The 14,374-nt window shown below is 43.9% G+C and overlaps 1 protein-coding gene across 1 annotated transcript in view; it reads right to left on the bottom strand.

Annotated features, from left to right (window-relative positions):
• The window catches only part of SETD7 (SET domain containing 7, histone lysine methyltransferase), a 49,249-nt gene that overhangs the window by 15,999 nt on the left and 18,876 nt on the right, over positions 1-14,374 (bottom strand). The window contains exons 4-6 of the mRNA XM_047751721.1: positions 13,489-13,690; positions 8,904-9,093; positions 2,570-2,651 (exon numbers count right to left, since the gene is read on the bottom strand). Of these exons, the coding sequence (XP_047607677.1) occupies positions 2,570-2,651; positions 8,904-9,093; positions 13,489-13,690 (474 nt within the window). The remainder of the gene's footprint in view (positions 1-2,569; positions 2,652-8,903; positions 9,094-13,488; positions 13,691-14,374) is intronic.

The following is a 14,374-nucleotide window of genomic DNA, read 5'->3' as shown; positions in this document are numbered from 1 at the left end:
ATATGTGGAATCTAAAACATGGCACAAATAAACCTATCTGCAGAACAGAAACAAACTCATAGAGAACAGACTTGTGGTTGCCAAGGGGGAAGGGGAAGGAGTGGGATGGACTGGGAGATTGGGGTTAGTAGATGCAAACTATTGCATTTGGAGTGAATAAACAATGAGGTCCTGCTGTACAGCACAGGGAACTATATCCAATCACTTGATAGACTGTGATGCAAGATAATGTGAGAAAAAGAATGTGTATATATATATGTATGACTGGGTCACTTTGCTATACAGCAGAAATTGACAGAACATGGTAAATCAACTATAATAAAAAAATAAAACAAACACAAAACCAAAAAAAGACAGACTTGAGTCGTTAGTTACAATACAGACCCACAAAGCCTAAAATATTGACCATGTGGCTCTTTTTACAGAATAAGTTTGCAAACTGCTGCTTTTATAAGAAAACAGCGCTCATGATTATGGAACTGGATTTAGTAAGAGAAGACATGCCCCATTCACACTATTTCAGGTTTTCCAGCCACTGGCATGTAATGACTCTGGTGGAACTGGTCATCTGTGGTTTTTGTTACACAGATCTTCTGCTTATTTTACTGACTGGAAGCCTGAATTAGTGCTTCTACCTTTTGACTCTCTTCCAAGGACAGAATTATACATCCTGCGCCTTGGCCGTGTAACTGCCCTTCAGGCACTCCCTTCAGCTCAACCATGACTTTGGTCTTGGCCCCGTGATCTGCTTTCTTTCTAGAATGTGGGCAGAAGCGATAGCACAGCCAGGTCTCGGGTATTAAGAAGCATGACAAGTTTCTGCCAGCTTCCTTGAGTTTCCATTCAATCTCCACAAGAAGATACCCTGGAGGAGCTGTTGCTCCCTTCGCCTGAGTCTTGGAATGAAGGCATGTGAGACTGACCAGAACCCAACTTGAAACCTGGAGTGCAGCCTAGTCCAGCTGAGCCGAGTGGAGCCCAGTCAAAGGTGGCTGAACCTTAGCCAACCGACAGAACCACAAGCATAAAAGGAAATGTTTGCTCTCAGGTGTTCCCGCTGGGGCTCCTCAGAAACGAACCAGACTAGTATCCATGAGGATGAGGGTTCGATCCCTGGCCTCACTCAGTGGGCTAAGGATCCAGTCTTGCTGTGAGCTGTGGTGTAGGTCACAGACACAGCTTGGATCCCACGTTGCTGTGGCTATGGTGTAGGTCACAGTTGTAGCTCCGATTCAACCCCTAGCCTGGGAACTTCCATCTGCTGCAGGTGTGGCCCTAAAAAGCAAAAAAGAAAATTTGCTTTCATAAATCACTGATAGTCTGAGGGTATTGCTACACATCATCATCGCAATAACAGTAACGAAGAAGACTGATAAGACACAGTTACAGTCCTGTTGTGTTCTGGGGGCTAACCAGAGACCAAACTCTTCTCTCTGCAAAGGGGCCAGAGCCTTGTGTCAAGAAAGAGGCTATTCATTCGCTATGACGCTGTGGTGTCAGCCCTGTCAGTTAAACCAGGGGAGGGGCCTCTCCTCAGATGGGGACAGAACAGAAACTGAATGGAAGCCACGCTTAAGAAGAGTGAGGCAAGGGAGTTCCTGTTGTGGCACAGCGGAAAAGAGTCCCACGAGAGACCATGAGGTTGCGGGTTCGATCCCTGGCCTCGCTCAGCGGGTTAAGGATCCGGCGTTGCTGTGAGCTGTGCTGTAGGTCACAGACACGGCTTGGATGCTGTGGCTGTGGTGTAGGCCAGCAGCTGTAGCTCCGATTAGACCCTTAGCCTTGGAACCTCCATATGCCTCGGGTGCGGCCCTAGAAAAGGCAAAAAGACAAAAAAGAAGAAGAAGAAGAAGAAGAAGAAGAGTGAGGCAAAGAGAAAGCCACCTCAGATAGCACTCCTACCCACAGACAGGCCCGTCACTGGGGACGAAGACTCCCCTGAAGGGAGTGGAGAAAGCCCTACCGGGAAGCAAGGGCTAGAGTTCATCTAAGACCTGAAATGGAACAAGGCTTGACACTCTTCCAGGGAGCTTATAGAATCAGAAACTTGTAATTTATAAGCTGAAATATTTTTATGCTCCTTATGCTTTGTTAGTTTCACGCCTGTCTTCCTTTAGTGAATAAAGAAATTATCTTGCGTTCCAGACCCCTCAGCTGGCCTAAGAAGAGGCATCTGGTGGCTCACCTAGTGCTTTCAGGAATGTGGAATAGTCCCTAGGGGACAGCAGGGGCTGAGGCACAAATGGTGGCAGCAGAGCCCCAAGAAAAGGGACACGGGGGGCAGGGTATAGCTGGCTGCCTGGCCAGCAGTTGGCAGATGGCTCTTCATAGAAGCTTCACTCTGGGACTGACAGACGGGCTGTTCCATGCTCTATGGACAGAGAAACTTTCTCACAGGGACAGATTCTATAGGAGAATAAAAACACTCTTCCTCAGAATATATGCATATTTCTTCCTGCTCAGGAACTCAGCCAGAGCAGAAAGCCACCAAGGAGCAATAAGTCCCACGATGAGGGTGATTTAATCTCACATAAACAGTGCTGTTAAAACCACAAGGAAAAAAAATTACCTCTCTGATTCATATGGATCAGGAAGGAGAGCACTGGTAGAAATGCAGGATGAAGTGGACTTATCAAAGTGGTACACTGCACCTGAAAAGCAAACAAAACTCAGTCCAGGCCCAGACTTAGGGAAGAGCATTCCCAATATTTCCCTCTATCCACGGGACCAGAGAGAGCTAAATAACGAAAAATACTAAAGTTATACCAACTAGAATGAAATTCTTCAGTATAAATGGATGTGCTTTTTTTTTTTTTTTACAATAATAACTTTTCATGATAAAGTTTACTTAGGCTGAGAAATGTGCAAACAGAATAAAATGCTTAACTTCATCCTCCATCATATTCATCATGAATCTTTCAGTGATTACGATAACATGCAGGTCTATTTTTAGGAGAATTTACGATTATGAATACACACACCTCAACTCTTCATTTTTGTTACTTAGTAAAAGACATGCATAGGGGTTTTATTTCTTTTCCTTGAGTGGAAAAAATACAGACACTTAGGAAAAAAAGTTAATCTAAGGAAATTTTTATATTACTTCGGAAATGCTTTCACTATATTCAAGAATACAGACAAGAAGATGGATGCCATGTTATAAAGCATAATTTACTTTTGCTCTTTCATTCTAGAAGCGTCTGGAATTCCATGAGTGGTCTAATCTAAGCATCGTCCACACCATTTGGTAGCACTAATGTTAATACCTTTAAGACCATTTATGATTTGAGAATCATAAGTGTAACAAATTCTGCCATAACATCAAATAGTCTTACGAGGGGATTAAAATCTGCTGTTTTGTTGAACTTTGCGATGTTGAGTTGCTTAAAGATATTTTTAGGTTATTTTTGAATACAGCAATTGGGTGCTTAGTAGATGGGAAGGGGGTTGTACTGGGTGGTACTACCCGCTCTAATTATAACATGATTGAGAAGTTCCCACCGTGGCTCAGCAGAAAGGAATCTGACTAGCATCCATGAGGATGCAGGTTCCATCCCTGGCCTTGCTCAGTGGGTTAAGGATCCGGCATTGCCGTGAGCTGTGGTGTAGGTCACAAACACAGCTCTGATCTGGCATTGCTGTGGCTGTGGTGTAGGCCAGTGGCTCCAGCTCCAATTCGACCCCTAACCTGGGAACCTCCATGTGCTACAGGTGTGGACCTAAAAAAACAAAATAATAGTAATAATAATAAAATAATAAAATAAAAAACATGATTGAATGGAGCAGTTGCTGATTGGCTAGATAAAATGCCTCCTATAGGCAGATTTACACAAGTAATTACGGATTGCTATGCAAAATGTAAATGGATAGTTTTTAGATTTGCTCCCAAGTTTTATTTTCAGGTCTTAATAACTAGCCATCAGAAGTATCTCTTAAAATCCTTTTTTGCTTTTGAAGTTTCTTTATTCAAATGGTTTAAAAGCTGCTTGTGTAATTAAAATTTTTAATCGAGAAAATGCTTTGTCATGAAAATTTGAGCTCTCTCTAGTCAGATCAGATGGGATAATAGTTTTATATTTTTCTTGTGGTTTTCTTCATACGAGACACAGTCTGTAGAATTCAACCACCCACCCTTGGCAATTGTCTCCTTCACTAAAAATAAACATTCAGCCTCTCCAGAATTAACGAGAACAGACTGCTTTTGAAAAAGCATTAACAAAGTCATCTTATTTCTATTAAAGTGGTTCAGAAGCCAATTAGTAATTTATTCCAGAAATGAAGGTACACAACTGTCCTAGAATTAACATTAGTTCTCTGCAAAGAATTTGCCTCGGAGAATCCTCCCAGGGCACAAGGAAGCATGCGGTGCTCCAAAGGCTAATCAGTAAAGGGACAACTTTTGGAACTAACTGGAGGGCTTACTCCTGCAAAGTCAATTATTTTAGGCACTAAGGCATCACCAATTATTCCATTAAGCAATTCCTTAGCGGTTACCAATGGTTACCAGGTCCTCTTTCTGTTTTTTTGTACAAGCAAAACCCAAATTAATGTCTCAAACTAAAAGTCACAGAACAGTCTAGATCAGTCAGTGTCTAACCAGGAAACAGACCATTTGAGTATTTTAAGACAGAGAATTTAATTCAGGGAATTGGTGACATAGAGGATGGAAGAGCCGAGAAACCAAACAGGGCAATGAGGAGCCCAGAAACTGGCAAGAGCACGAAGCCAAAACCCCGAGCCATGGAGGCGGGGAGCAGATGCAGGGCTGTTCCTGAAGCTCTACGCTGGGGGAGCCCAGGGAAGCTGGACCTGTGGGGACCGTCCTGCTGGGAAATGGACACATCTGGACACAGCTTCTTCCTGCTCCTGTCTCTCTCTGTGTCCCTCGCCAGTGCCTCCCTGTGGCAAACCAAGACAGAAGCCAGGTGCAAGAGAGCCTGGAAAATGCAGCCCACAAGGAGCAGGAGTCCCGCAGTAAAAGCAGGGCAGGGAAAGGCTGAGGAAAGCATCAGGACCAGCACACAACCCATCAAAGGAACTTAGTTCAGAAAAGGAAAAAAAATATACTTTCAAACCAAACATTTCTGTGGAAAACATGTCCTACTGTGCAGAACTTCTCCTATGAACTTCCATCTCCTTTCCTTAGATGAAAACTGCTCACAAACGTACTACATGCCCATGACAGATATAAAGCAAGGTGTTAGGGGCTATGCAGATGCGAACAGGGGTCATGTCTCTTTCCGCCCCCAAGGAGGTGATTGATGCATCTTCTCCAACACACACTGTCCCTCCCTCTACACCTGGAGACAGGCCTATGCCTCCAGCAAACTGAAGGCATCCTTTTACTTTTCGTCCTCTCTCCTATAGTTTATTATTTTTAAAAATTTTATTATTATTACTTTTTGTCTTTTTGTTGCCTTTTCTAGGGCCGCTCCTGTGGCATATGGAGGTTCCCAGGCTAGGGGTCCAATTGAAGATATAGCTGCCGGCCTATGCCAGAGCCAGAGCAACGCAGGATCTGAGCCACGTCTGCAACCTGCACCACAGCTCACGGCAACGCCAGATCCTTAACCCACTGAGCAAGGCCAGGGATCGAACCCGCAACCTCATGGTTCCTAGTCAGATTCATTAACCACTGAGCCACGACGGGAACTCCTCCTATAGTTTATTTATTTTTATAGCTGCACCTGCAGCATATGGAAGTTCTAGGGCTAGAGGTCAAATTGGAGCTGCAGGTGAGGCCTACGCGACAGCCACAGCAACACTGGATCCAAGTGGCATCTGTGACCTATGCAATGCTGGATCCTTAACCCACTGAGCAAGGTCAGCGACCAACCCTGTATCCTCCAGAGACTATGTCAAGTCCTTAACCCACTGAGCCACAATGGGAACGCCTCCCCTGTAGTTGGCACTGTTACTCATTCACTTGACGAGCATTTATTTTAAGAGGGGAGCCAAGCTGTAATGATGGGATAGGCATTAGCCGGGGAATGGAATTCCTGTGTGGAGAGGCGAAGAGATGAGGAGAGAAGACATTCCAGGCAGAGGCACAAGGAGAAACTCAGCACGAAGTAAATGAGGAGAGAGAAGAAGTTTGCGGTTCCAAAGGCCCAGAGAGAAAGGTTGTGGGAGGGAGAAGGTCCCGAGGAGGACTTCAGGTGAGGTACTTCATTCTGCTTCCTCCTCCTGCCACCAACCCCTGGGCCAGAGGCCACATGACCCTGAAAGCCCTCATCTGCCGGCTAGTCAGCAAGTCACTAATTGTAACTGGAAGAGGAAGGGGAAAGAAACAAAAGGGGCAGGACTCAGAGTAAGGACTGTGCATGGTCCCCAAAGCACCCTGCATTCTTGACCTGACACCCAAATCATCCAACCTTTCCTTGAAGTAACTGAGGCCTGCTGGGATCTTGCCAATAAATCCACCCCCTCTTTTTTTTTTGGCTTTAAGTCAGTATGAAGAGGGTGTTTGCTATTTGCAAGCAGGAATTCTAAGAAAAAGAATCATTCCCCTGAGAATGATCCCTCTCACACCCTGAAATGTGGGTTTCATACGTATACCAAGAAGAATGTGATAACCACAGGAGCTTTCCAGACAGTGTTTTACCATTGGTGCCACGATTGTATTTTACTAGGAAGAAACAGGTTCTGAAAGGATAAATAACCTGCCCAAGATCATAATACAGTAAATGTTGGAGCTGAGGTGACTCTTAAGTTCAAGACTCTTGCCATTAAAAATGCTGCCACTTCTGAAGTCTTCAAACCTGCCTCACCAGGTGGGATCTCCTCTTGGCTGGAGTCTCCTCCTTGCCGAACATAAGGACCCTGTCTCCTTTGAGAACATGTGTGAAAGGCTCAGATATTAGAATCTGAAGTTCAAAGATGACTGTTTCACTTAAAAAAACAAACCAACCACCTTTTCATTTTGGAATGATTTTAAGTTTACAGAAACATTGCAAAGATAGTACAGAGAGTTCCCAGTAGCCCTCACTGTTTCTCCTAATGGTAATTTCTTATGTTAGATGGTACGCTTGTCCAAATTAAGAAACCAACATAGCTGCGTAACTATTGATGGAACTCCAGACTTTATTCAGACTTCACCAGTTTTTCCACAAATGTCCCTTTTATGTTCCAGGATCCAATCCAGAATCCCACATGGCATTTAAAATACCTCATTTTTTCACTTAAAAAAAAAAAAAAAACACAAAAGCTGAGCCATTTAAACAACCCAAGCTGGACCTAAAGGTAAAGTGCTAGGTTTCCTGGTTTTGGACAATCCCTTTGGAGACTCTCCTTTCAGTCCAAATAGACCTAGCAATGCCTGGACATATTCTCTTTTCTACTTTCTTCTCCTTATACCTTAATTTGGCTTGGAAATACATACATGTTTATATTGTTTTCAAGGAAGAAGACCAATTCAAACAACTTTCTTATAATTTCTTAATTTCTTTCTTAAAGTTTTATAGAAAGCTTTCATTTTTTTCTTTGTATATTTTCCACAATACATAATTTTTTTTTGTCTTTTGTCTTTTTTTGTTGTTGTTGTTGTTGTTGCTATTTCTTGGGCCGCTCCCGCGGCATATGGAGGTTCCCAGGCTAGGGGTTGAATCGGAGCTGTAGCCGCTGGCCTACGCCAGAGCCACAGCAACGCGGGATCCGAGCCGCGTCTTCAACCTACACCACAGCTCACGGCAACGCCGGATCGTTAACCCACTGAGCAAGGGCAGGGACCGAACCCGCAACCTCATGGCTCCTAGTCGGATTCGTTAACCACTGCGCCACGACGGGAACTCCTCATAATTTTTTAATCAGAAAAAAAGTTTAGTGTGCCATCCTGTACCACTACAAGGAAAGAGATTTTTTTTTTTTTTTTGGTCTTTTTAGGGCCACACACACAGTATATGGAGGTTCCCAGGCTAGGAACTGAATCGGCCTACTCCACAGTCACAGCAACCTGGGATCCGAGCCATGTCTGCGACCTACACCACAGCTCACGGCAACGCTGTAGATCCTTAGCCCACTGAGCGAGGCCAGGGATTGAACCTTCATCCTCAAGGATGCTAATCGGGTTCGCTAACCACTGAGCCACGATGGGAACTCCGAGGATTTTTTTATGATGTGGATTCTGATAGGCTCACTCACGGATGGGACATGTACTCCAAGAAGATGCTAGGCTCTGAAGAGGGCTGGGGTGACAGTGTGCATTTATCTTTGCCATCACAGCTCAGGCTGAATCAGCTTTATAGTCTGTACCAACTTGGAGATCTACCTGATTTGCTTCTTTAAAATCATTAAACTATAGTTTTTTTTCCCCTAAGATATAATATTTAAAATTGACTGAATGACAGCTGTCATTTCTTCACTCCTTTCCTGCATTAGAATTACATGGCTATGCCCTTGTCAGGTGACCTTTCAGCATCTGCCACTAAAGGGCATGGTGTGTATTTCCCTGTCTCATGGATGTTCAGCTTGGCCATGTGATTTGCTTTGGCCAATGAAAAGTGGGCGAACGGACATTGTGTCAATTCCATGTTGAGGCTTTAAGAGGTATCACAGGTGTCTGCTCAGGCTCTGGTTTCCTGGGACCATCTGAAAAAATCCTGACCAGGTCACAACTGTCCCTTCAGACAGGGCCTCAGAATTAAGACACAGGGCAGATTCCAACCTAACTAGAAGCCTCAAGTCCAATCTGGCCTGGCTATGCCCAGCCTGGACCAGCTGAGTACAGCTACTTAGCATACCTATGTTTGCTACTGTAAACCAGAGATGCTGAGAGGTCTGTTACACAGCAACCCTGACTAATAAACCATGAACATGGACTAGACAAAGAAGCTAACTTCTTCCACAGAAGGCTTTCCAGCCTGCTTTGGAATTAGCACAACCCACATGAAGCAGATTTAACTTACTTCCAGGCATCAGTTCAAAGTGAGGTTTTCCTTCTTCCATGGACATGAGAGTAGCCAGTTTCCCTTCTATCATCTCTCCATCAATGAACTTTCCATACAGGGCAGTCCTCTCATCCGGGTACACATAGGCTATCTTCTCTCCTGTCATCTCCCCATCTTCATTTACTTCTCCTACAAGGCTACCTCCATCCTGATGGGAAAAACCCAAAGCCAGAAAATATTATATATAGTATTTATCTATATGGCACGAGTTCAAGACATTTCTCTAGTGCTCCCCCAAGGTTAGTACCACTAATAGGAGTCATAAGAGTTTAAGAACTCAAAGCTTTTTACACAAACACGAACAACCTGATGCATTTTCTCTTCTCCATCCAGCTCCACACAAATAAACTACTGGAAGTTACATGCACGGGGGCATATAAACCTTATTTAGAACCAGAGATGGGGCGCTCCTGCTGTGGCATACCAGGATTGGCAGTGTCTTGGGACCGCTGGGACTTGGGTTCGAGCCCCTGGCTGGCAGAGTGGGCTAAGGATCCAGTGTTGTCACAGCCTTGGCTTGGTTTGAGGCTGTGGCTGGGATCTGATCCCTGGCCTGGGAACTCCATATGCCTTGGGGTGGCCAAAAAAAAAGAAAGGAATCAGAAAGGGAGCTGTACTTTATAATCCTGGACAAGTTACTCAGACTCTATCTTGCATTCGTTATCTAAGAAACAAACATATTTGTAATATTAGTTACGAACATTTAAAGGACACGTAACTAAGTGTTACTTTGGGCCAATATCAAATGGGTTGAGGATCTACAGTGACAGAGTCTTACTCACCCTTCCTATGATCTCACTTTTCAAATGCTGAATTCTAGATTTCTGGTCTATTCAGAACATCTTTAGTTCAAAGGTGCCTATCAACTAATCAGTGTACATGAGTAAACAGAGCTCTCCGCACTTTCTACAGGATAAGCAAAAGGGCTTCTGCACACAGTCTTTCTGAGAAATCCTATACCATCAATCTTTTTGGAATTAGAAGGAAAAGTGAAAAAAGATCAATTAAATTCTACTCCCTTTCCCATCCCTTCGTTCTTCCCACTCTTCTCTATTTACTGCTCCCTCTGCCTGCTTCCAGGAGACGGGCCAGCTGTGCTTCCTGTTTTACTGTTGTTCGCCTCATTCCTGAGGGTCACTAAGTGCTTTAGGGCAGAGGCTGTCACAGAATTCTGTATCCTGGTACCAGTGTTAGGGACACAGTAGGTGGTATGAATACTTTTAAAGTTGAATTGGGATACTAAAAAAGAGACTAATAAATAATTTTAAAAAATCTAACCTAGGGTACAAGAGATGTTTCCTTTTTTTAATCCATCCATAAAATCCTTATGGTATAACTGAAAATCTAAGACCTTCCTGAGCTTGACAAGCAGGGAAATGCCATGACCTCTCCTTAGTTATTTCCCCAACTCAAAGGTTCTAGAAGCGGCTACTCAAATCGGTGACATGGGATGACTTCAGAGGGATTCCAAATGCTGTTTAGTGACAGACAGCAGAAGACATACCACCAGGTAAAAGAGCTCTGCTATAGTCTAATTGCTCTTTGGAGAAAAAGGCTACAAATTAAAAAATGAATCGGAGCACTTCCATAGAAAAATACGTGGAAGCATTTTTCCTGGATAGAAAGTGCATTAGGGATGTATTTTGCTCTTTCTCCTCTAGTTAATTCTTCATGACCCAGCCTGAATGGGGACGATACTTTCTGTGAAGTCTGCCTTCAGGCTCCGCGTGATGATTACTGAGATGAATAGTGTGAGAGCATTTGTGCTTCTTAGACACTGTGATTAATATAAGCCGCCACCATTACTACCATTACTATTTATGCATAACAGGATTCTGTCTTTCTAGGGTCTCACATTTTTTCCTCCTTAAAATTTCCAGTTTTGGGGGCAAATGAATATATTTGTCTAGAATGATAAAGCAAAGATTCTTCTTTTATTTCCAAAAGGAGTTATGAGCTTTTAATTTTTTTTTTTTTTTTTTCTGTGCTCAAGGCATGACGAAGTTTCTGGGCCAGGGATTGAACCTGTGCCACATCAGTGACAACACAGGTTCCTTAACCCACTGAGCCACCAGGGAACTCTGAGTTTTTATGTAAAAACTTTCCATCACTGTTCCAAGGTAGAATTTTGGAAGAAATAAACTTACAAATCCTGTAGGGAGGATCATTATTTTTGCCTCCCCTTGTTCCTGCTTTGACCTCACGGTCACACACACTTCCTTGTGGGCTGTGTCGGGGGAGCTGGGGAAGAGGCTGCTCCTTTCCTGCCTCTGCTCAGTGGCTCCCCCTTGTGGGAGGAGGAATCGATCTCCTGATTAGTGAGAAGGCAGGGTCCTACACCCACTGACACCGTCAGTGGGGTTAACAAGACAGCGCCTGCTGCTCTCATATGTTCTGCATTTTTGCTCACCTGTCCTGGGAAGTGGCGGTACCCGAAGGCCACACCTGCTCCCTTCTCCATTCCTGTCCTCTCCTTGGGGAAGCTCCCTCAGGCAGCCCCACTCCCCCAGGGGAAACTGCAGCTTTCTGGCTGCTCTGTGGGCAGCTGGTCCATCTGTTTAGTTCAGAGGGGCAAGAGTAGAAGCCCAAACCACATCTCCAATCCAACGCTGCCACAATGCAGTCAACATCTTAATCCTTGACGCCTCCATTTCTTAATTAATTCCCAGTCCAGGGAGGAGATCAGAGGTGGGTGATGACACCCCCACCCCCCAAGGCCAACAGATACTATATAAAAAGTTATCCACCAAGTTAATTTTGAAAGCTTATGACTCCCCAGCATTTCTCCCTTCCTAAGGCAGAGTCTTCTCTTACCGTTTAAATAAACAATAATTAAAGCTAAAGGCTAAAATGTAGCCACATACTTTCAGTTTCAAAATGCAACCCCACCCAGTGAATCGGATCCATTTACCTTAGTGCATCTTTCAATCTCCTCTAGGGATTTAAATGGATCTCGGTCCCAAGTAAAATGACAGGTGGTAGGAGAATCTGGGTCTTTCCTAGACCCACCCTCATGAGGAGTTCCACCTTCCCTGACTTCAAGATTCACTGTCATATAGGCAGCTCCCCAGCGCTGGGCAGCAAGATGCTTATCCTGCCTACTCACACAGGAACACAAGTTCAAGGCTTCCTAAACTGCTAAGTACCTCCACCTCTCCTCCCTCTCTAACTGAAAGGACTTCTGGGCTACTGCAGACTTTACCAAAAGAAGGTGTAAATGCTTTATGTTTTTGTGTGTGTGTGTGTGTGTGTGTTTATGGGCTGCACGTGCAGCATATGGAAGTTCCCAGGCTAGGGATCGAATCATAGCTGCAGCTGCTGGCCTATGCCACAGCCACAGCAACGCTGGATCTGAGCTGTGACTGCAACCTACACTACAGCTCACAGCTACACTGGATCCTTAAGCCACTGAGCAAGGTCAGGAATTGAACCTGTATCCTCATGGATACTAGCTGGGTTCATTACCACTGAGCCACAATGGGAACTTCCTAGTAATTATTTTAAAAAATGTTTTACAATATTCTTTTATGCCTACAGTATAATTTATTTTTTAAAGAATAATGTATAAGTGGATTTAGCTGGGACAACTTTTCTTGTTATACATGGAGTAGATACTTCGGGAGTTTTGTTTTTTTGGCTGCACCTGTGGCATGTGGAAGTTCCCAGGCCAGTGACCTGAGCCACAGCAGTGACAATGCTGGATCCTTAACCCACTGAGCCACAAGGTAACTCCTAGATGCTTTGTTTTTATTAATACTTTCAAATCATAAGAAAATAGGGTTAAGAGTAAGGGGAAAAAACGTATTTTGACTTAAGCTCTGGACAAAATAAAATGTTAGATAAAATATTTTCCCAGGTCTATTTTCCGAAATATTTTCTGGAATTCACTAAAGAACAGATGGGATATTTGAAATGCCAACAAAAATGACAGCCTTAATTCCCAATCATGGTTTTGCCACACCTTTTTGCTCTAGTCAGCTCCAGAAAGATCATAAAATGTTATCAAATACTCAAAGGCAAGTTCATTTTAATCACCTTAATTTAAGCAACATAAACCATAAAGCAGCTTATAAAGTAGGGAGTAGGATTGTAAAATCAAGTAACAATAGTGTAGTAAGTCCACAAAGATGGGAAATGTCTGGATTCATTCCTACATATGAGAAAGAATAAAATTAATTGCAACAATGAAACATTTCACCATCTCTTTCTCTATACCAAAGGAGTATTTTTAAAAAGCAATATATTTTTGTCTTTATTTTCTTGGTACAGTAAAACCAATTTGTCCCAGTTTGTTTTCATCATGACTAATCACTTCCTTTCCAAAGCCACTCTGAAGGAATTCCTACTAGACGGAGGGACAACAGTCTACGCCAAGAGCGAGACAGTCTCCCTCCCAAGCTGGTGGCTTCAGCTACTGACTCTCAAGTTGCAGAGCCTCACATTTTCTAACGCAGAGAATACATCTTACTCGTTATTGCCAAGACTCAAAGCATTGTCTTAAACCATGCTACTTTTCAGCTCAGCAAACAGTCACGAGGCTTACTGGGTAGTATATCCAGCACACTCCATGCCGAATGTTATCTTTGTACTGCCCTTTGAAGATCAGTCTCCCATCGGTGTCGTACTCCTGGGCTGGTCCATTCAGCTCGCCGTCTACATACATGCCCTGGAGAACGCCCCCGTCCTCATACGTGTAAACTCCCTGGCCCTGCAGGGCATCGTCCACATAATATCCCTCCAAGGTGCTGTGAGAGAAGGGAGGACAAAAGGGGATAGTCAGACTGTGACTCAACCCTCGGAAGAGAAAGGATCGCATCCCACGGGTCCCACGCCCAGCTCCGTCCCAGGGCTGACCCGAAAGCGCTGCGTCCTCTTGCGTTAGCTGAGATTGCTAGGAAAAAATAGTCCCACATATGGGTAGGATTAGAAAGAGAGGGAGACTTAATTCCTAATCTCCTGGTTCCTAGTAATCTAGTTTCTCAGCTGGAGGAAATGGAGAAGAAAAAACCCACAGGTGGAAACAGAAGGAACCTCATCTAGATATGGTCCCAGGCTAGATGCGGACCAATGCCAGTCAATTGATGGTGTTGCCCTTTCCACATATAAACTATTCATGCTTAAAGTCCCTCAAGGATGGTCCAGAATTCCTTGGGAGTTCTCAAGGGTCCTTCAGATGGCTTGTATATAGAGATCTTTACAAATGTGGCTTAGAATGTGTAGATGTCTACATATTGGGTTTAAGCCATTAATGCATCATTATCAGTGACGACCATAATTGGTATCCAAGCAAAGTAGCCCCTTCCATCTCTTTGGAAGATACATGGGGATCTTCTACATATGTGTGTGTGACATCATGGGATTTGGCGGCAAGTAAAGAAGATGGCAGGCTAAAACCTTGCTAATATCCTTAGCAGCCTGATCAAATTTGA

Source organism: Phacochoerus africanus, chromosome 10, assembly GCF_016906955.1.
Source record: "Phacochoerus africanus isolate WHEZ1 chromosome 10, ROS_Pafr_v1, whole genome shotgun sequence".
NCBI classification, from domain to species: Eukaryota; Metazoa; Chordata; class Mammalia; order Artiodactyla; family Suidae; genus Phacochoerus; species Phacochoerus africanus.
This window is presented reverse-complemented; position numbering and strand designations above follow the sequence as displayed.